The following is a 21,095-nucleotide window of genomic DNA, read 5'->3' on the forward strand; positions in this document are numbered from 1 at the left end:
AAAAACTGTTAATGTGTAAAGTGGTGAAAAAATATCCTTCTTAATGTTATATTATTTATACAATTAAAAAATAACCTCAGCAATAGATAACTGCAAAAAAATGTTATCATCTCCTCTCTAAAGGTGACCCCACTCCATACCCACAATATATTTTTCTGTGTTCTCATAGCATCTTACATATATATCTTAATACAATAGTCTTATTGTAGCATAATTACTTGTTTATATGCCTATTTTTCCAATGAACTGTGAGTTAGTTAGAGGTAAGTCTTCCTCTTACTAGTCTTTGTATACTAGTTCAAATACGAGCATGTGGCACAGAGTATGCATTTGCACTGTGTAAATTATTGAATGAATGAAAAAAATGACTGAATAGGTAAATTTCTTCATGTGGTCCCACATTAGCGGGGAGTAACACATTCACATATCTAGCCAGCTATGATCAGGATACATGAGTATCATCTACAGTGTCTTAAAACTTTGGCCAAAGAAGAAAATAACCTCCTTTGAAGTAGGAATGTGCAAATAATTTACAAGTGAGTCTGGAGGAAGTGTGAACAAGAGATTTTGGGTTGTGTTCCTTTGGTATATTCCCTGACTTCAGGCCTCAGACATTTTCAGTTCCTCAAGTTTATTTTTTTTTTCTTTAAATTTTCCTAAAGTCTGTTGAAATGATGAAATTGTTTCCTCTCTCCAGGGTTTTAAAAGTTGTTGAAATGAACGCTTATTACTCTGACAGTTAGGATTCTAATGGTAGTGTTATCGATGGTGACTGTTTAAGTGGAAATGGAATAGAGATTCAGGTTAGGGATAAAGATTGAGATAGGGCTTCAGGGCCATCATTTAAGGAAGCAGATGAGACTCAAAGAGAGGAAAATGTGGGGAAGCAAAAGTGGGGACTAAAGAAAGGGTCGTTGGGAAAGCCCGTGATAAAAACGAATAAAATAAAACCCTCAGTCAAACAAATAAAATATTATAAACAGAGCAGCTTAAATCAATTAGTTTGGTATTCCCTACACCTGCTTGATAACAAATTTCACCAGGAGCTATTTGTTAACAATAGAGATTTCTAGATTTCTCTCATATCAGAATCTTCAGGACAGAAACCTGGAAATTGATACTTTTAATATATGGTCCCTGGCGATTCTTAGAAGCAGACAAATTTGAAAAGCATTGAATTAGTTCATTACAATATCCTGATGTGGAATTTAAAAGGTAAAATCCACAAGTCCTCACACCTAAATATCCACACATACATCTGTGCCTATGGAGGCACTGACTGTTTGATTGATTGATTAATTGATTGTTCTTTTCAAAAGGCATAGTCACTAAATGTGAATGTCTGTGATGGGAGTAAGACTGATCATCACTGTGGGGGAATTAAATGAAATAGGAAATTCAGTCTCAAACTCTACATGCCACCACTTGATATTCACAAATTTCTAATTCACAAATTTAGAAACTTCCATGGATGTTTTGACTATATTACCTAACGACAGAATTAGGCAGGTTGTGTGCGTGTGTGTTTTGTTTTGTTTGTTTGCTTTTGAACACTCATCAAACAAAGTCGGAGAGTCAAGTTGAGTCATTTAGTCCCTTAAAAAAGTCCCTAATCCCTCTTCCACTTGGGAATTTTGAATCTGAAAAGTTCAAGTATTTTATGTATGATATAATCTTTCTAGAAAACTATTTGCACAAACTCCTACACTCTTCAATCTGTGCATTCAGTGTATTGACACTAAGCCACATCCGGGAAATCTCTGGCTTGAATTAACTATAACTTTGGCCCTCTGATGATTTTCCCAGCACCCCTTTACTTTTTAGATCAGTTTCTTTTTGATACCAATTAGTGTCTTGTTTCTTGAGAGTTAAGTTTCTGAGTTGAAAATAAGTATGTTGTATTTTCTGGGATGCACACACTGTACTTATAGTATTATTAATAAATGAATATGACTCTACCTGAAACAGATTAAGAAAAATAAGACCACAAATGGAAGTTTATCGTGAGGACGTACGTTGGACTTTGTGTGAGGCCTTCACATGTCCTTGGGTCCTCTCATGTATTCAGTTTGAGGACAGAGCAAAGCTCTGAGCAGGTAATATTGTCTAATAACTCTGATAATAGATGTTAAAAAGTGTGTGAATATAATAGGAACTCTTCCACTGGATAGTAAGCTTCTTGAAGGGAAAGACTTTGCATTACTAACTTCCCAATACCTGATAACACAGGGTGGCATTTAGTAGGTATTCATAAATATTGATCAGACCAGAACTTGATTAAAAAATGTCAAGGAATTATTGCTTTCTCTGTGTCTGATCCCCAAAAGTGGGATACTCAGCCCTTATATAGGTTATTCCTCTCTACTGTATTTCATTGGTAAAAAGCAATAACAACAAAAATCTTTGGTTGATAAGCTTTTTCCAAAGTTAATTCCATTTACCTCTTACAAAGCTTTTGTCTATCTCCCATGCTTCATTTCCTAATATGGCAAATAGTGCATTTCAGAGAGAGTTTTCTTGACTTGGTTTTACTATTAGTTAATACTTCTAAAATGTCCCATTTTCACTACCAGAAGTTGCTCATTCTTGTTGGGAGTTGTGGTTATTAAGGAAGGGGAGTTCCTTTAAGGCTAGTAACACTTTGGAATCCCCAGGGATGGTCCATGACAAAGGAGCTTAGAATTCTGAAGCGATACCTGATAGCCTTCAAACCACAGCCAGTCAATCATCTGAGTCACAGTCACCAACCAGGTCACCCCGAACACAGAAAGGGAAAAAAGGATGAAATCCTCATAAAAGTACAGTGTACCCAGTAGAAAATTATTCAGTCACGCTTTAGAATTTTGAGATCCAACCCATTAAAATATTTCAAAACTTAACATTCCAAAGAGGCTGCCATATCAAGTATCTGCCATAAACTCTGCTGCACTATAAGCAATGTTATTTTTAATTTATTTTGTTGAACACATATTCTTTAAATTGGTTCATAACCTCTTCCTTAGTTTTTTTCTTCAAAAGAGATTTTGCTGACGTCCTAAGCTTCAAATTAATTAAGGTACTTTTAAAAGATGTCTACATGTCCAATGTAATGCAAAAAATGGAATTTATTTGAAAAACATAAGCCATCATATCATTTGTCAGAGGCTATCTATGTGAGTGATAGGTCTGAATGGACATGGAGATTACTGCCATGCACCTGGGTCATTGAAGAGTTTCTGGATCTCATGTGCTCATAAAGAGCAATAAAAACCAAGGGATAAATAAAATCTTTTGTTTTTTTTCCAGAAATAACTTAGAAATTAGTGCTTAGGAAGATAGCTGTGTATTTCTGGCCATTACTGAGGAGGGTCCTCCCCTCACCATCCGGCACTATGGCCCAGTCTCGAGCACACACACAAGTTACCTAACCACGGTTGTCTCGTCCATTTCTAGCTGCTGTCACTGCCATCTGCTCTAAACTTGGCTTTCATTTTTCGTATTGTCTTTAGCTCTCCCAAGCAAAAGGTAAGGAATATAGTGTAATACATAGTGGAATATACTGTAAAGAATATAGGGTAATACATAGAATTCAGGTTTTGTTAGCTTGGATTTATATGCCAACTCTAGATTCCTGGAGGTGGGATTTGGGGCAAGTTACTTCATAGGTTCCCTCCCTCCCCAGCCCCTCCTCACAAGGTCACCTTGATCTCTAAAATGCAGGCGGTAAGACTTACCTTTCAGAGTTGTACAGTGGAGGTGAGAAAACAATGTTAATTTTCTAGCACATAATAAACTAATAAATATTAACATCCTGGGAGGAAAAGCAGGTGGCGGGGGGGGTCTCAAGACCCAGAGGAAAGTCCTGGCTCCAGCACTTACTAGCTGACCCAGTTCTCCTAACCACCCCCATCTCTCTCAGCCTCAGTTGTTTCATTTATAAAATGGGCAGAATATTCCTTAACCTTCCTCACTGAGTTAAGTGGCTTAAGGAAACAATTTTTTGTGAAATTACTTTATAAAAACTATAAGATATTAAAGCATTATGAATATGATTACAAAGTTTTGGAGAGTTAACTTTATTCCTATTGGGAATAGTATATATTTTTAACTGGAGCTCAATGGTTCTCTTCTTTTTTTTTTTTTTTTTTTTTTTTTTTTTTTTTTTTTTATCCGACCTATGCTGAAAGTATAATTTTTTAAAAAAAAAAGCATAGAAAGTACAAACAAAAGTGAGTTTACAAAATATACAATAATTACAAATAGTACAAACTGAGACGATTTCTCCTGTTCCTGTGACAGAAGCTAACAGCCTTTACTTTCAAATGAGGGTTTCTGTTATTCTGAGTTAATGATGCACATTCAGTGATCTGCTGCCTTTGTTTATGCTTTTCTTAATAATTCCAGGAGGCCTATTAGTGATATGTACGTGGGTCATTTCCCTAAAATCTTATTTCCAGAACTACTATGCACAAGTCCAACACAACTGGAATAGAACAAGACGGCACTGAACTGAATAATCTTTTTTTCCAACAGTAAATTTTGATCTTCTCTAAATATTCACGTAGTGGTTTAGAACTGAAACCAAGATTTTTGGCTTTAAAAAGCAAGTCCACTGTGATTTTTAATAGGCAGCACAATTCCACCTGGCTATTTTTACAGGTTTGCAATTATTTAAGGAACAGAATTTGATAGTATTCAATTCTGTATGTTTTGTCTTACGCTTTTTTAATCAGAGTCACTGCTACTGCTTGAGGAGTCTGTTGACATAACCTCTACATCATCTTCATTTTCTTTGTTGTGTCCTGGAGGCTCCAACACAAAGTCGCTACTGTGATTTGGTGGTAACATATTCACTGCCATATCATTTGACTGCCATGGATACTGCGGAGCAAGGACATCTGGCAATCTGCCTGCTGCAAGTGCGTCCCCTGGTAGATGACCGTTCACTCCATTAGTGGAAGGGTTGTTCATCTGGCCCAATAATCCACTTCTCATCTCCAAATCAGTTGGGTATGGTCTCCGTGGGTCCCCTGGGACCCAGGTCAGTGGGGCACACACAGCATTACTTGCACTAATCCTATGTGCGTACTTAATTATTTCTTCAGAGGAGACGGCACCTTTTCTTGCTTTTTCTATTGACTTGAGTTTTTCTTTTGCTTGGTAAACAGCTGTTGCCAGTATCTGTTCTGCTTCCTTTAGCTGTTTTTGTAGTTGCTGAATATCACTGTCTCTTTTTTCTACTTCTTTTTCTAAAACTTGCATTTCATGATGGATTTTTCCCTGATTAAGTGCCAATTTCATTAGTTCTTGAAATTCCCCATCTCTATGAATTAACAACTCCAGGACCTGGTTTTCCTCTCCAGACTGTAACAACTTTTGGTTTCTTGAAATCGCCAGCATTTCTATAAGTTCTCTCGACAAGACCTCCAGATCTTCCAGCGCAGACAGCAGCCTCTCACGTGTGCTGTTGCCGCCTGCAGCTCCCGAGCCGCCGCCCCTCAATGGTTCTCTTCTGCTGAAGGTTGTGGCACCTCTTTTTTTTTTTTTTTTTTTCCCTGAATGACTCATACAGACAGCACTTGCTACGAGCTATCTCCAGGTTGTTGGGGGGTTTTTTTCCTTTCTTTCTTTCTCTCTTTCTCTTTCTTTCTTTCCTTCTCTTCTCTTTCTTTCTTTCTTTCCCTCCCTCCCTCCCTCTTTCTTTCTTTCTTTCTTTCTTTCTCTCTCTCTCTCTTTCTTTCTTTCTTTCTTCCTTTCTTTCCTTCTTTCTTTCAAAGGTTCAACTCTGTTCTAATTTCTTCAAGAACAAGAACTCAGTTTTAAACTGTGGGCTGCAGTGTTCAGAGCTTACAGCAGAGGCTGAGGGGAAACCCTCTCTGGGGCACCACAGTGAGCCTGGGAAATGCCAAGGCTGAGAAGTGAAGTGGACGTGCTCTTCTGTGACAAGAGGACAAAAAAACAAGAACCTGATACACTTGGAGAAATTCTGAGATCAAAAGGAACACTGAAGGGCTTCTATTGACTTGCCCTGGTCTTAGCAAAGAAGGAAACGGTCATCAGATGAGGGAAATTCAGAGGAAGGGAGCTGGGATCTTCAGAGAGTATATATCAAAATGTTGTGTCAACTCTAAATTCTACACCTCTTTCTCCCTGTGTGATGAACAAAGACTATGTCTTACTAATTTTTAAAAATCGCAGTGCCTGTCATGATAACTGGCATATAGCTGGCATTAAAAAAAAGTCTCTTGACCCTGAGATGAGTAGAAAATTATACAACTATTATTTTGTCATTTTATTATTTATGTTACATAATAATAACACCATATAATATGTAATAACATATACATAATATAGTAATAATAACAGCATTTATTAGGTACTTATGATATCATGTGTTTATAACCATATGATCATTATTTTCATTTAATACTCAGAACGGCTTTACTAGGTAGAAGCTATAATTATCCCTGTGTTAGAGATGAGAAAACTGGAGCTTTGGGAGGAAGTTCTGAGACACTGACGTGGGGCATGGCACAGTGAGTTAAGTAAGAAAAAAATAAAATAATTATAGGGAAGAATTGAGGGCCCAGCTGAGGATGGAGCATGTGAATTTGAGATGACGCTCTCAGCACAATTATTATGTTTGTCTTAGCAATGCTCGGCAGCCTGGAGTGGTTGGTGGAAACCCATGGTTATGTAGATGTTATCCCCTTTGTGCTTCCTTGGAGTTAATGGCTATGAGTCACCTAATAAAGAGAAGTTAACAGATGGAGATAGGAACCGCTGAAATGTGTTCTCCAGCCTGGTGGAGACAAGTAATTGTCATTGGCTCTGGAGGATTTGAGATACTTCAAAGCTTCATCTAAGTGAGCTCCACCCCGCCCTCTCTAGCAAAACTCCTTGGCTCCTGGCCTGTAGGACTTTAACTTCATTCAGGAAATTCTGGGTAAGAGGACTCAGAAGGGATCACTGGGAGGCTGGTGAACTTGACATCCTATACAGCCTGTGTTTTGCACAGCTCAGTTGTTTGCTAATAGGTTTGGGGGTAGAGGAGGAGAGAGGAATCCTCACCAAAGAACTGGGCCATTTGGGTGGAGTTGCTTGGGTCATTCATCAAAAGCCATCACACCATCTACCTCTCCTATAACCAAGGCAGGGCAAATACACTAGCTGTGAAGGTGATGGTTGTTCCCTTTCACCAAATCCAAGCCTGCTTAGAGAAAGGTGGGAGGGCTTGTCTGATCTTTCCTGTTCAGGGAAAGGGGAGACAGGTGGGTAGGACTTAATTGGTTGAGTTATGAAGCAATAGACACCTTTTATTTTAATTTCCTTGGGCAAGGAAGCATTTGATATTATATCAACCCCACACTTACAGTTTTTACAGTTGGTCTACAGAAACAGCTGATACAAATCATTGTTCTATTATGACTTGTTTGGATCGGACAATGCAGTGCTCTGAAAAGAAAGCAAAGAGGATAGTGAGAAGCTATAAAACGGTGTCAGCTAAGGATCAGGTAGAAGACGTGGTTACGTTTGCCTGGGCAGGGGAGGCTCTGGCACAGGCTCTCATTCCCAGCCAGGGCTGCACATCATATCTACCTGAGACACTTTAAAAAGTCCTACTTTGTTCCACCCGGAGAGATACCGAATTATTGATTTCGAACGCAGTCTGGACATCAGGAGTTTTAAAAGCTCCTCAGGTGAGTCGAGCTGAGAACCCCTGTTTAGGGGGCAGTGGGCTTGATTATGAAATGAGAAAAGTCCTCAAATGGGAAAGGGACTAGGTCTCCTCTCTTCAGCACCAAGAAAATGACTAGTACTAGTGGTAAGGGGTGACAGGAAGGCAGATTTGGGCTCAAAGGAAAGAAGACTATTTGAAAAGCTTTGAGCTATACTGAAAATGGAAGTAGCTTAGTGGTAAAGAAGCTTTGATCCCTACAGGTGATCAAGGCGAAGGTGGACAACCATCACCTGGGAAGGTTGAACTTGGCCAGTGAGGGCCCACCTGTGCCAGGAGGACCAGACGCATTGTCCAGCCCCCTCACCCTTCATCAGAGCAGCTCGGCTTTTTCTCTTTTTCTACATTGGGTTTCCCCATAAGATTTCCTTTGAAAAAAGAGATCTGCTCAAAAGAAAAGTTTTAAAATCACTTAACTAGTTGACCTTTATAACTATGACCAACTCCAAAACTCTACAGTATTTAATCCTGTTTGATGTTTTCTAAGAAATCAGGCTACTGATTGATCCATTCTTCCGAAGTCTGAGGAGGGCAAAGAAGGAGCGTGTGAAGGGGATGGAAAGTGTGAGTAGAAGTTGGAGTGCTGCTCTCAACAGAGGGCCAAATGCAGGAGCCCTCAACCCTGTGTAAGCTTGCAATGAATCAGAGTCTCTGGGGATGCTGTGTGGTGATAGCTATTCATGACATGCAGCGGGATTGAGAGCCACGGGCTCCATGGGTGAGCAGGGAGAAGTGTTCTTCTGTACATGGAACCAAATGTGTCAAGCAGCCTCCGACACAGTGCTTCTTAAACTTCAGGTGCATCAGATTCACCTGGATGACTTGTTCAAACACAGATGGCTGGGACCCGCTCCCGGAGTTGCTGATTCAGTAAGTCTGTGACCGGGCCAAGAATTTACATTTTTAAAAAGTTGCAGGTGATGCTGACATTTCTGATCTGGGGCGCACCCTTTGAGAATGACTGCTCTGACAAAAGGGATTTACTTTAGACCTGCAAAGAACTTCCTCACGGCGGGAACTCGAGTCACAGTATGCAGCCTTGATAGGATGGGATAGCACAATTCACCATTGTGGTCTTCCTTGCAGAAATATATTAACCTAGTCTAATCACAGGGGAAACATCAGACAAAATACCAATCGAGGGACATTCTACAACATATCTGACCAGTAATCTTCAAAACTGTCAAGGTCATCAAAAACAAGGAAAGTCTGAGAAACTGTCACAGCTGAGGGGAGTCTAAGGAGATATTAGTTAACTAAATGTCATGTGGTGTCCTGGATGGGATCCTGGGACAGAAAAAAAAAAAAAAAGGCATTAGGGAAAAATCAAGAGAACGATGCATCAATATTGGTTCATTAGTTGTGACAAGTGTACCATATGTTTGTAATATGATAACAGGGAAAACCGAGAGCTGATCCTCTTATTTTATCACACTGCAGCCGCGCAGTAGGAATATATTCCTGGATAAAAGAGGTGACTGTTGTAACGACTTAAAATTCTTAGTAGAAATTTTCAACCTTTTGACTCTATTCATCTGGAAATCATCACCATGGTGGCCCCTCTCTCTCTTTCCCTGCCTTCTTTTTTGCAGTTCCGAGAGAATCTGCTCAGGGTGGTCGAAGTGAAGGACAGTCAGCGTCCTTTCCCCAGGCAATATTTTGCTGCTGGTTTGTAGTTATGGATGACCTTATTTCACTGGCTTTGAGAGTGAACTTTCTCAAATTCGCCATGTATCATTTAAGTTTTAACGTGTCCTTGGAACACTGTGGGCTCACGGTGTGTGTGTGTCTTGGGGGAGGGTGCCTAACGCAACCACTCTCTGGACCTGGGTGTTTGTTTGTTTGTTTTTTACTTTATTTATTTTATCTTTTAATTTTTTTGCATTGTCATCAGTATATTAAGGAGACATTCATACATTTCAAGAATTGCTTAAATTCTGATATCCAGATTTAAGCTTGTGAACATATGACTTTAAACATACAATTAAAGCTATTCATAATTTGCTATACTACCAACATTAAATTACAGTTACTTTGGAGCATAAGTTAAATGTTTTAAAGTAAGCCTGTAACATACCTGCCAAACACCTTCTTAACTCATACATGCAAATTACTTCTCCATGTAAAGTTCTCATCACTCTAACCTCTAAGTTACCCTGCTCCAGAAGTCAGTACTCTAAGGCTTACTTTGGTCCAAAGAGAAAGAAAAAAAAAAAAAAGTAACCAGGACCAATAGCTAGACAGATTAAAAAAAGATGGCACAGAGGAAGGGGATGCAATTCTACAACTGCAAGCCCTCAAGAAGCAGCATGTTATATGATAAACCCCTTCTTTAGAAAGGTATCCTTTCTATCACTGGACCTGTATGTTTGTTAATCACCCAATATTCACGCTGTTTCTCCAACTTGGCTTTAGGTCCCCTCAGTCTTTTGGGTGCTGGTTGTTTACAGTTCCTGCCATAGTATCTGGCGAGGTTCTGGATAATAAGTAGCAATCACACCTGGTAAGGAGATAATAATAATTCAAGGGCAAACTGAATAGCTCATGTACAGTTACAGTGGATAGATTGGTTTGGACCATTTATCTTTTCTTTTCAAGTGACTTAACTATACATTTGCAGAAGTTAGTGAGGAACTCAGAGGCACTCCTGGGGATTAGCAGGGGCTTAACTGACAGCTTTAGGGGAAAAGCTTAGATACCTGATTCATCTTCCATCCAGGCAGGGACTCCCAGGGGATAAGACTGCAGGGTTACATGTAAAACTCAAAATTTGAAGCAAAAGTCTCTCATCCCCTGGAATTTTCTCTTCCTAAAATTGAGCAGCAATACTGGAAATAGTGACAACTAAACTTAAAAGAGCTCTTCTAGGGAACCAGGCACCATTCTAATGAGTTCATTTCATCCTCACAGAGGCACAGAGAAGGTAAGTAACTTGCTCAAGCTCACACAGCTTGAAGTGGAGCCAGGATTCTAATCTGGGTCATCTGGCTCCAGAGCTCATGCTGTAAACTATCAGGCTTGCCTGCCTCTCTTAGAGAGGAGACCAGGAGAAGTCCTACTCTTGACTAACCTGATTAGAGGGTCCAGGATCTGGACTGGAACTTCCCAGAGACTACCACATCTGTCTAAGGCTAGAAGGAGAATGTCCCATCACTTAGCTGTATTTCATGCAACCATCGCCACGAGCAACTGGTAAATATTGATTAAGCTTCTGTTCTATGCCAGGTACCATGGACACGAAGATGAAATAGTGACTGTAGTACTGCCCTCAGGAACTGTGGGGGAGATAGACACTCAAGCAAATAAGCCAACAAAAATCCCAAACAGCTTCTAATAAGGGCCAAAAGAAAGAACTGTCTGAGCCCCGATGGTCAGGGACCCACCTTGCCTTGGGGAAGGATACACAGTAAATGACTCCCTTCCTCTCTCATTTAATTTTCCTCCAGCTTTCTTCTACTTACAACTGACAAGCTTAAATGGCAGAGATTTGAAGTTCTGTACAAGGTGTTGGGATGTTTAGAAGGGAAGTATTCTGTTAATCCGATAAATAGAAGAGAGGTCCCAACTCAGCAGATGCCCATTTGCCTTCTTCCTCCAGGGACCTTTATATCGTCTCTGTTTCTTCTTCCAGGGCAGGAATCTTGTATTCCCTATGCAAGTTCTTCTGGCAGCCTTGCCCTGCTGTACGTCCCTGTCTATCGCCATAACAAACGTTTGTCGCTGGGGTATTGTTGTTGACGCATTGCCCTCGAAAAATCCCTCTGTCACGGGGTCAGCCTCTTTCCGCTGATGGATCGTCATTATCTAGCCCTGTTGCTATGGAGAGCCGATGGAATCAGGTGTGTTTTTGGCCTACATCACTCCCGCCGGGGGTGCGACAAGGACTCTTCTGTACGTGATGCTTGGCAGGCCTGTGGCAGGCTGCGGCCAGGCTTTTCCTCTGGGTGAAACCTAATCAACCGATAAGCTGCAGATCGTATCAAGACCTCTGTTTGATACGTTACTAGCGACACACATGCTTCTACGATTAATAACACAATGCCCTTTGACAATAAAGTTGCTGGGGAGGAAGAAAACACTCCAGGCACCAGACGTGGGATGAGAGGGCTTGTAGTCACATAAACACAATCTCATGTCACTGCCTCTCACCATAAACTGCTTTGTTGTCAGACTGCCTTTGTGCTACTCCTCTGATCTTGGCTTCCTACATAGCCACGTTCTCAGTGAGTATGCCCCATGGCAAGTGCAGCAAGCACTGTTTCCTGTTTCTAAACTTGTAGACAACCATCTGTACGTCTCACAGTTGTCAAATTTAACCAGATAACAGCAACACCTTCTTGCTGCTTTTTTATCGTTAGCTTAGATTAAGAGGATCCTGAAAGTAAAGTTTTAGATTTTTTTTGGATAGAGTATTCTTAATTACTTTTGCTAAATTTTCATATGACTCGCAATCTAAAAAAGAAAGTAAGTAGAAATTCATGTCCCCGTTCCTCAGGCCTGAAAAATCAATAGTGACGAGGCTACAGACATGAAGATTTTAAAGCAATAAATGCCTTGTAGTTTTTCTTCTGTGTTTGCTGAGAGCAAAGGAGTAGCATCAGCTTTGTTTTAATTTGACTCCCCCAAACAGGAAAACAATAGCAGGTAAGTCATTGGCCAGAGTCAATGGGGCCCATGCACACTTTGTGGGTCAAAAACATTTGAATAGTTTTCACAATCTGTGTACACTCTTGCAGTGAAGTTGTTTCACTTCATTTATTGATGAATATTACTTATGTAGTACTACTATGGGCTAAGCACTGAACTAGGCTTATTCTCTTAAAATCTTAACATTTTAAAATGATTAAGATATATAACAAACATTTATAGAAATAAAATATGCTTATCCAGTAATTTGGAAATGCATTAAAGCAGAGGAAAAAAATGTCACTCAGAGATAACCACCATTAATAGCCTGGATATATTCTTGCATTTTGTTGACTCTGTGTGCATGTGTATGCGTGTGCATGCATGTGTGTGTGTGTGTATTTTAAGTAAAGCTGACAATATACTCTATACAATTTGTCATTTTTTTCTTTTGCTTAATTTTAATTTTTACAAACTCTTCATAAATAAATTTATTATTGGTTATGTAATGTTTATCTTATGTGTAACAGAGGATCAACATTCTTTTTTCTCTTTTTTTTTTTCACGATCATGCTGTATGGATCACAGATTTCCTCATTTCTTAGTCAAACGTCTGTCTTGACCATAGTCACCGAGGTTCTTTCGAAAAGTTAACCTCACTTGTGTTTTGAGATGGTTCTACTGTTCTCTTGAAGATGTAAACACACACACACACACATCATCATCATCATCCTGGAGCCTGACACAGGCTAAAACCAGGGATGTGGGCTTCTGGCTTTCAGTCCACTTTGACTGTCATGCCCTTGATCCTTGCCATGCCCTAGTGGTGCATTCAGAAGTGGGACTGTCCTCCTGATGGGGAGGTTGTCACATCTTTACTAATGAATTCAAGACCTGGTACCTAATACTTAGCTTCCCTTAGCACCATCACAGCCATTCTCCCATCTGGAAAGACCTCTTCTCCTGGATGGGGGGCACTCCCTCATGTCTGTCTCTTCCTTCTCCAGGAAAGTGATTCCAGTTTGGTTCCTACTAGGTCCTATTGTGCCAAATAGAGTCTTGGTACTCCTTCTTGTTACTTAGGAACACAAAGACACTCTTAGTTGAGTTGGGAAGGGAAGGGTGGGAGTTGCCCAAGGAGAGGGTGGTAAGCAAAGCCTGGAACTGGAGACTTCCATGTCCTTGAGGAGGTGAAGGGAGTAAAATTACCTTCTGTATTCTTCTGAGTCTCCTCAGGTGATAGAACAACATGGGAACTATTCTCTTAATAGCTCATATTTTCATGTAATGAATGTGGCATAATTTATCAAACCAGTGCCTTCAGGATAAAATCTAAACTTTTAAACGTGATTTACAGTCTGTCGCCCTTTGGCTCCTGCCTGCCTCTCCTTGCCTGGCTGACCCAGCCCTGCTGAACTTCCAAGCTCTCTAGCCGGTTTTTCCTCCAGGTTTTGCATATGCTATTTTCTTTTGCTGAAACACTCTTCCCTCTACCATCCCTGTCTTCTGCTGAACTTCACACACTTTTCACATTTTAGTTTAAATGTCACTTCCTCTGGTTAGGTTCTCTCTGCTCTGAGGTCTGGTAGCAAATGTCGTAATTACTCAGTTAACTGCTTATCTCCACCCAGACTGTTAAGTTCTGCAAGGATGAGGGCCATGTCTGTTTTGTGTTTGGATTCTGTTCCAGCTCAGTGTTTGACACATATTAGGTGTTCAGTAAGATATTGAAATGAGTAGTGGACATTTTTGGGTGCTTCTGGTTTTTATAAGTAGTGATTATTTGTCCATATCTTGTAATTTTTAAATTACTTTCTGATGATAAGTTCTTGGAAGTAAGATTACTAGGTCATAGGACACAAACATCTTTGAGCCCTCTTGAGAAAAGACAGATTGCTTTCCAGAAAGTTTTACACTCCTACTAGTAGTGAATGAAATTTCTTGTTTCATTGTATTCTTATCAGCACTATTAGAAAAAGAAATGATTTTTTGCTAACTTGGTAGGAAGAGAGGTTCCCTTCTGCTGTTTCAATTTTGCCTTAAATAGTGAGATGGACATGTTTTCATCTATTTTTAAATCCATTTATATTTGCTCTATTGTGAATTGTCTGGTGTCCTTTGCCCATTTTTATTCTGGAATTTTCATGTTTTTGTAATCACATTTTATAAACTCTTTGTGTTTTAAAGATGTTAATTATTATCATGATATTCGTTGAAGATTTTCCCCTCTATTTAGATGTTTGTATTTTCATCTTATGTTCTTTCTTTTTTTTCATCTTACATTCTTCTTAAGTTTAATATCTTCATGTGATCACGTCTGTCATCATTTTCCTTGGGATTTCTTACATGACTCTTAGAGTCCTTTCACCACCAGTGATCAAATATTCAGCTAATTTTTTTTTTTTTTGGCATGTATACAGTTAGATTTCTTTGCCTGTGTGTGTGTGTACTTCTGTGTGTGCATTTATGTGCATGTGTCCTTGGGTGTCAGCCACTGGGAATTTAATGGTAGGTTGGGAGGATCTTCTTTTGCCAAAAGACTGACCAATGTCTCAACATGATCTTTTGAATAATCTTTCCTTTCCCAATGATTTAAGGTGCCTCTTTTCACAAACGTAAGAACAATATTATTCTAGCTTCAGTGTGTCTTCCTGAAGTGGGCCAGGGGCTTTTTCATCATTTAGGTTTTAGGGAGAGACTTTTGAGAGGGAGGATACCTTCTGTGTTTGTCCTCCCCATCCCTTCTCCCTGGCTCTGCCTGCTGCGTACCGCAGTTCAGCTTCACTGAGGCTAAACTCTGAGGCATCTAGGGAAAGTTGGCGTTGAGATCTGAAACTGGTAATGACAAAACGCATTTGCATGAAAACCCACTACGCCAATTTAGTCATGTTTATAATTGTCTTTTTGGCATCGGAGTAGAGCTTTAGTTCATCTGACATTGGATCTAAAAACACACAGCCTACAAACAGATACCCACTAAAAAGTAAGTGCTATGGTGAGAGACAGAGAGGCACTGTCGCCCTAACTAGTGTTCAAGAGACCAGAGTCTCTATGGTGATGGTTTCTTCTTTTACACAACACTGCACAGTTGTACAAGGGGGGAATGCCAGTCTTAACTAAGACAAGAGTCGACAAAATGTTTCCTTTACAGGAAGCCACTAGCCACGTACACAGAAAGGTGGGTGGGAACAGACATCTCTACATTAAGGTACTTTTCTCTCTCTTTCTCTCTCTCATTCATTCTTTCTTCCTTGCTTTCTTGCTTCCTTCCTTTCTTGCTTGTTGGCTTTCAGCTTAGTTCTATGATAACGTTTGACTTTATCATAGTACTTTCAAGTTGGTCCCTGGGGAAATGAATCACAGAATCTAACATCTCAAGTTATGAAGCATTGTGGACATCCATTTGCTGTATTTTCCATAAATCAAAATTGGAAACAGAGACAAGTGGTTATTTTTATATGTCAAGAAGCAGAAACAGTGGGAGTAAAAGAATCCTGCTGCTTTAGGAAAGGATTGTAATTTATATCAAAGTGCTACAGGATTGAAATGGAAGTGTTTCAAGAGTTTCCCCACATCCTGCCCCAAAATGTGGATCTGTGTTTTGAAATCAATTCGTTCAATCTTTATCCTGAATTCAAATACAACTTTTTTCCCTTCCTGAATCTTAAACAAATATAATTAACAATCCTTTTCTTTCTTTGGGGGGGGGTCTATTATAATTTCTGCATCTGGGGGTTTGTTTGGGTGAAGTTGGGGCGTTGCAAGTATTTAAAATGTCCTCAGGTGTTTATTTGCAAGTAATAGACAGCAAGTAACAAAGAGACCCATCTCATTCCAGCTTAAATCACGGAGACCCTGTCCCCACCGCCCATCCCTCATTCTCCACCCCCTTACCTTGCTCTTCGTTTCCTTTTCCCACAGGGTTTATCACCCTCTAACACACCGCCAGTTTACTTGTTATGTTTATTGTCTATTGCTTGTCTCCTGAATAAGGAGAGTGATTCTTGTCTGTTTCATGTATTCTAAGTGCTTGATACCATATCTGGCACGTAAGCAATCACTCAATAAATTTTTGTTGAACTCAATGTAATCAACTCGCATCCCTGAAAAGTCCAGGTTTCTGGTGGGGTGGGGTCCTTCATCTCAATGATGTCATCCAGAACCTAGCTCTTCACTCTTTTCTCTGTCTACTTCATTTTTCTTAGCGGTGACCCTATCCTAAGTCAGGCTCCTCTTGTGGTCCCCAGATGGCTCTAGCTCCAGGGTTTCTAATTCAAATACAGCAGGAGGGACATGGAGGCTTCATCTCGCATTCCTAGCAAAAGTCCTGAGAGTCCCTCTGAATGAACTGGCTCAGTCACGGTCATGGTGACTGGGGGATAGATGTGCTGATGGCTTAGCCCAGCACACATGTTCCCTCCTTCCCACCAAGATGGAATTAGCCTTTTAGGAATCACGTGGATCCCCAAACAGAAACTGCGGGGCTGCTGGAGAGAGGGCTGTGGAGTTTGGACGTCCACACTCTTCAACAAGAAGGAAGAGCACGCTAACCAATAAGGGTTTATCATTACAAGCAAACAGAATTTGGGAACCCCCCTGTCTGTTCTTCCTAGTTTATGTGACTAGAGCTGAGGTTAGACTCAAGCTTATGTGATTAGATTGAGTACATCTTCTCAATTTTTTTGGGGGGGGTGGGCGCAATTTGTGTGTTCCTAAGAGGTGGAGGAATCCTCTAAAAGGATCCAGGAGAACAAGTAAACAAAAAGCTGACCTTAAGGATTAAAAAACAGTTGCCTTTTCATTCTTTCCAGTGATGTAACTTACTGGAGTTTTAAGAAAAGCAGTCACTTCACCCCTTTTCATTCTTATTCTGCCCTGGGTGCACCAGACACTGGTACTTCTTCATCTTCAGGACTTATTGACCAAGTTAGGTAGCACAGAGAGAACATCCACATTGTAGCCCGTGGCCATGAGCAAGGGTGGTACTCAGAGCTGAGCCCATCAAGGCAGAACTCTTGGCTGTCAGCAGAGGACCAGCTCACTCTGACAACTGGCTCCTCTTCTTGCCCTTCCTCATCTCTGTGGTTATTAACTCAGGATTCAACCCCAAGTAGAATACTCACTAATTTGGCAACCTATAGTTCTATACCACAGGGGATGAATTGCTACAGGTAAGCACTGGGAGATGGTACAATTTCCTTAGTTATATATCAGGTCAACATATGTGCCAGAAAAGTGTAATTCATTCTCTGGGATCTTTTTTTTTTTTTTCAAATTTGTGTTTTTATTTACTCTGACTACAGGATAGTCTGAGAAACAGCAGTAGTGAGACTAGAGGCAGGAAGACATATTAGGATGCTTTTGCAAAACTTCAGTACCTGACAAAAGTAGTAATGCCAACGAGGGAAGAGGTATTTACACATATAATCTAAAGGCAGTAGTGAGTACTTGAGTACACAAGGACAGTGAAGAATCTATACTGATATCAACTTGGTTGATATCCAAGATTTCCAACTTGGTTTAGTAGGACATAGATACTGGTGTCAGTGGCCATGAACAGGAATACAGGGAAGGAAACATAGGGTTTTCAGTTTACTTTGCCCAGATCCATCAGAGGAATCACTATCTGTGGCAGCTATAGCCTTACAAAATGTATTTCTTAAATCATAAGACTTGAAAGTCAAAATTACTCTTTGATCCATGGATTACAGAATGGATGTGTGTTAGCAGGTATGAAAACAACATGAATCTCGTACATCTCCATCAGAACTCTTGCATGGCTAGGTGCATTGTCAACGAGAGGTATTATTTTGAAAGGAATCTTCTGAGCAGTAGATCTCAACAGCGGGCTTAAAATATTCAGTAATCTATGTTGTAAGCAGACGTGCTGTCATCCAGGCTTTGCTCTTCCTTTTATAGAACACAGCGAGAGTAGGTTTAGCATAATAAGGGTCCTAGAATTTTTATAATGGTAAATGAGCATTGGCTTCAACTTATAGTCACCAGCTGCATTAATCCCTAACAAGAGAGTCAACCTGTCCTTTGAAGCTTTGAAGTCAAACATTGACTTCTACTCTCTAGCTATGAAAGTCTTAGATGGCTGCTTCTTCCAATATAAGGCTGTTTTATCTTCATTGAAAATCTGTTGTTTAGTGTAGCCACCTTCATTAATTATCTTAACTAGATCTTCAGGATAATTTGGTGTAGCTTCTACATCAGTACTTGCTGCTTCACCTTGCACTTTTATATTATGAAGATGACTTTTTTCCTTAAACTTCATGAGCCAACATCTACTAGCTTCAAACTCTTCTCCTGCAGTTTCCTTACCTCTATCAGCCTTCATAGAATTGAGGAGAATGAGGCACTTGCTCTGGATTAGCTTTGGCTTAAGGGAACATCGTAGCTGGTTTGATCTTCTATCCAGACCACTAAAACTTTCTCTATCTGGCACTAAGGTTATTTTGCTTTCTTATCATTCAGGTGTTCCCTGGAGTAGCACTTTTAATTTCCTTCAATAACTTTCCTTTGCATTCACAACTTGGCTAACTGTTTGACATAAGAGGCCTAGCTTTCAGCCTATCTTAGATTTCGACACGCCCTCCTCACTAAGCTTAATCATTTCTAGCTTTTGATTTAAAGTAAGATGTGTGACTCTTTCTTTCACTTGAGCACTTAGAGGCCATTGTAGGATCAGTCATTGGCCTAATTTCTTTTTTTTTAATTTTTGAATTTTATTTAATTTAGTTTTTTATACAGCAGGTTCTTATGAGTCATCAATTTTATACACATCAGTGTATACATGTCAATCCCAATCGCCCAATTCATCACACCACCACCACCACCACCCTGCTGCTTTCCCCCCTTGGTGTCCATACGTTTGTTCTCTACATCTGTGTCTCAATTTCTGCCCTGCAAACCGGTTCATCTGTACCATTTTTCTAGGTTCCACATATATGCGTTAATATACGATATTTGTTTTTCTCTTTCTGACTTACTTCACTCTGTATGACAGTCTCTAGATCCAGCCACGTCTTAACAAATGACCCAATTTCGTTCCTTTTTTATGGCTGAGTAATATTCCATTGTATATATGTACCACATCTTCTTTATCCATTCGTCTGTCAATGGGCATTTAGGTTGCTTCCATAACCTGGCTATTGTAAATAGTGCTGCAATGAACATTGGGGTGCATGTGCCCTTTTGAATTATGGTTTTCTCTGGGTATATGCCCAGTAGTGGGATTGCTGGATCATAATTCTCCAGGATCTTAAGTCTCCTGTCTTATTCACAACAAAAGAGAGTCACTCTCATTTTCTAATACCTCTGCTTACAAAAAGAATATAAGTAATCATTATTTTCATGACTACAGCTGGCTCCTCAGTACAGCACTGTTCCTTTGGAGTCGTGTTAACCATGAATGACTCCAAGGATGAAATACGACTACATACCCATGCATGGTCTAGTCCCTGCCTGCCTTGCCAACTCCATCGTGTGCTGATTTCCCTTTTCTGCCGTCTGCTTCAGCCACAATGGCCTGTAAGTTACTGAAATAACTCAAAGTCTTTCCTTCCTTAGGGTCTTAGGCTGCCTGTGTTCAAGTTCTGCCTTTCCACTTACTTACCCTTTCCCCACTTCATTTGACTCATCTGTGAGGCGGGGCGAACGGTCGTCCTACTTCATAGGATTGTGTTAGGATTAAAGAATATAATATATGTAAAGTTTTTAGAATGTTCCTGGTTCCTAATAATTAAAAATGTTCACCCCTCCTCCTCCTTCTGTTCCTATTTCTCCTCTCTCCCCCATCTCCTCACCTCCCTTTTTCCAAACCAGGCATTTCAATGTCTTAGTTGTTATATAAACCATCACTACTTCTGAGGCCTTTTCCGACCATCCTACTAAAATAGTTCCTTCCTTATTTCTCTGTTTCCTTCACTGCACCTATCTCCAATTGTAGTTTGTATATTTATTTGTTTTTATTTCCCTGTTCATTATCTTTCTCTATGAAGAGAATAAAAATTCCATGCTAGCCGGGTCCTTGGCTGTTTTATCCATCATTGTACATATTATACATGTCTGCACAGAGCAGGCTGTCAATACGTTTTTAAGAATGAAAGCCTGAGTCCTTTGAACAGGAGGGGAACTACAAAGGGAAAGTGAAATTCTGAATCACTAATAATTTTATAATATACTGGGGCAGAAGCCACACTGCTGAGTACTGCCACTGGGGCTGGGCATGAGTAGTGGGGGGTGAGAGGAAGCACACCTCCAACCTAAAAGAAAATGCCAAGCAACTTGATCATCTCTGATTTCCAGGGCCTCGGCTGCAAAAGTAGATGGAAGTGCCAAGCAGGGGGCAGTGATAGCCATCAAAAGTCCAGAAGAGCCCTTAGACTAGCTTGGTGGAGAGATCTTACTCAGCAGCACATGGAAGATACTTTTTTAGGGACCTTCAGAAATATTTGAAAATTATCTTTCAGGAGGTTGAAGGTCTACTGTCCCCAGGCTACGGAAAGAACCAGGGAAACTTGATTTGGGGTTGTTCTTGTTATCTGTGCAGTTGGGTAAGCCCAGAGGAAACTTGAATTACAATATTAATATTATCATGGCCAGGACTCATCTCCATGTGCAGGTTCAGAGAAAGAAACACTCCAGCAAATGTTCATAACCAGTTCATTGATGGAGTGTCACAGTGAGGGAGGAAAGAGCCCAGTTTTATCAAAACTACCATATCATCACCCACATGGCCTCCACA

At 40.2% G+C, this 21,095-nt stretch overlaps 1 protein-coding gene across 1 annotated transcript; it reads right to left on the reverse strand.

Annotated features, from left to right (window-relative positions):
* Nucleotides 1-4,192: 4,192 nt before the first annotated feature.
* Nucleotides 4,193-5,470, reverse strand: LOC130704747 (mediator of RNA polymerase II transcription subunit 4-like). The gene has a single exon (XM_057527937.1). The coding sequence runs from the start codon at nucleotides 5,377-5,379 to the stop codon at nucleotides 4,705-4,707; it is 675 nt and encodes a 224-aa protein (XP_057383920.1). The 5' UTR covers nucleotides 5,380-5,470; the 3' UTR covers nucleotides 4,193-4,704.
* Nucleotides 5,471-21,095: the final 15,625 nt, after the last annotated feature.

Source organism: Balaenoptera acutorostrata, chromosome 14, assembly GCF_949987535.1.
Source record: "Balaenoptera acutorostrata chromosome 14, mBalAcu1.1, whole genome shotgun sequence".
Lineage (NCBI taxonomy): Eukaryota > Metazoa > Chordata > Mammalia > Artiodactyla > Balaenopteridae > Balaenoptera > Balaenoptera acutorostrata.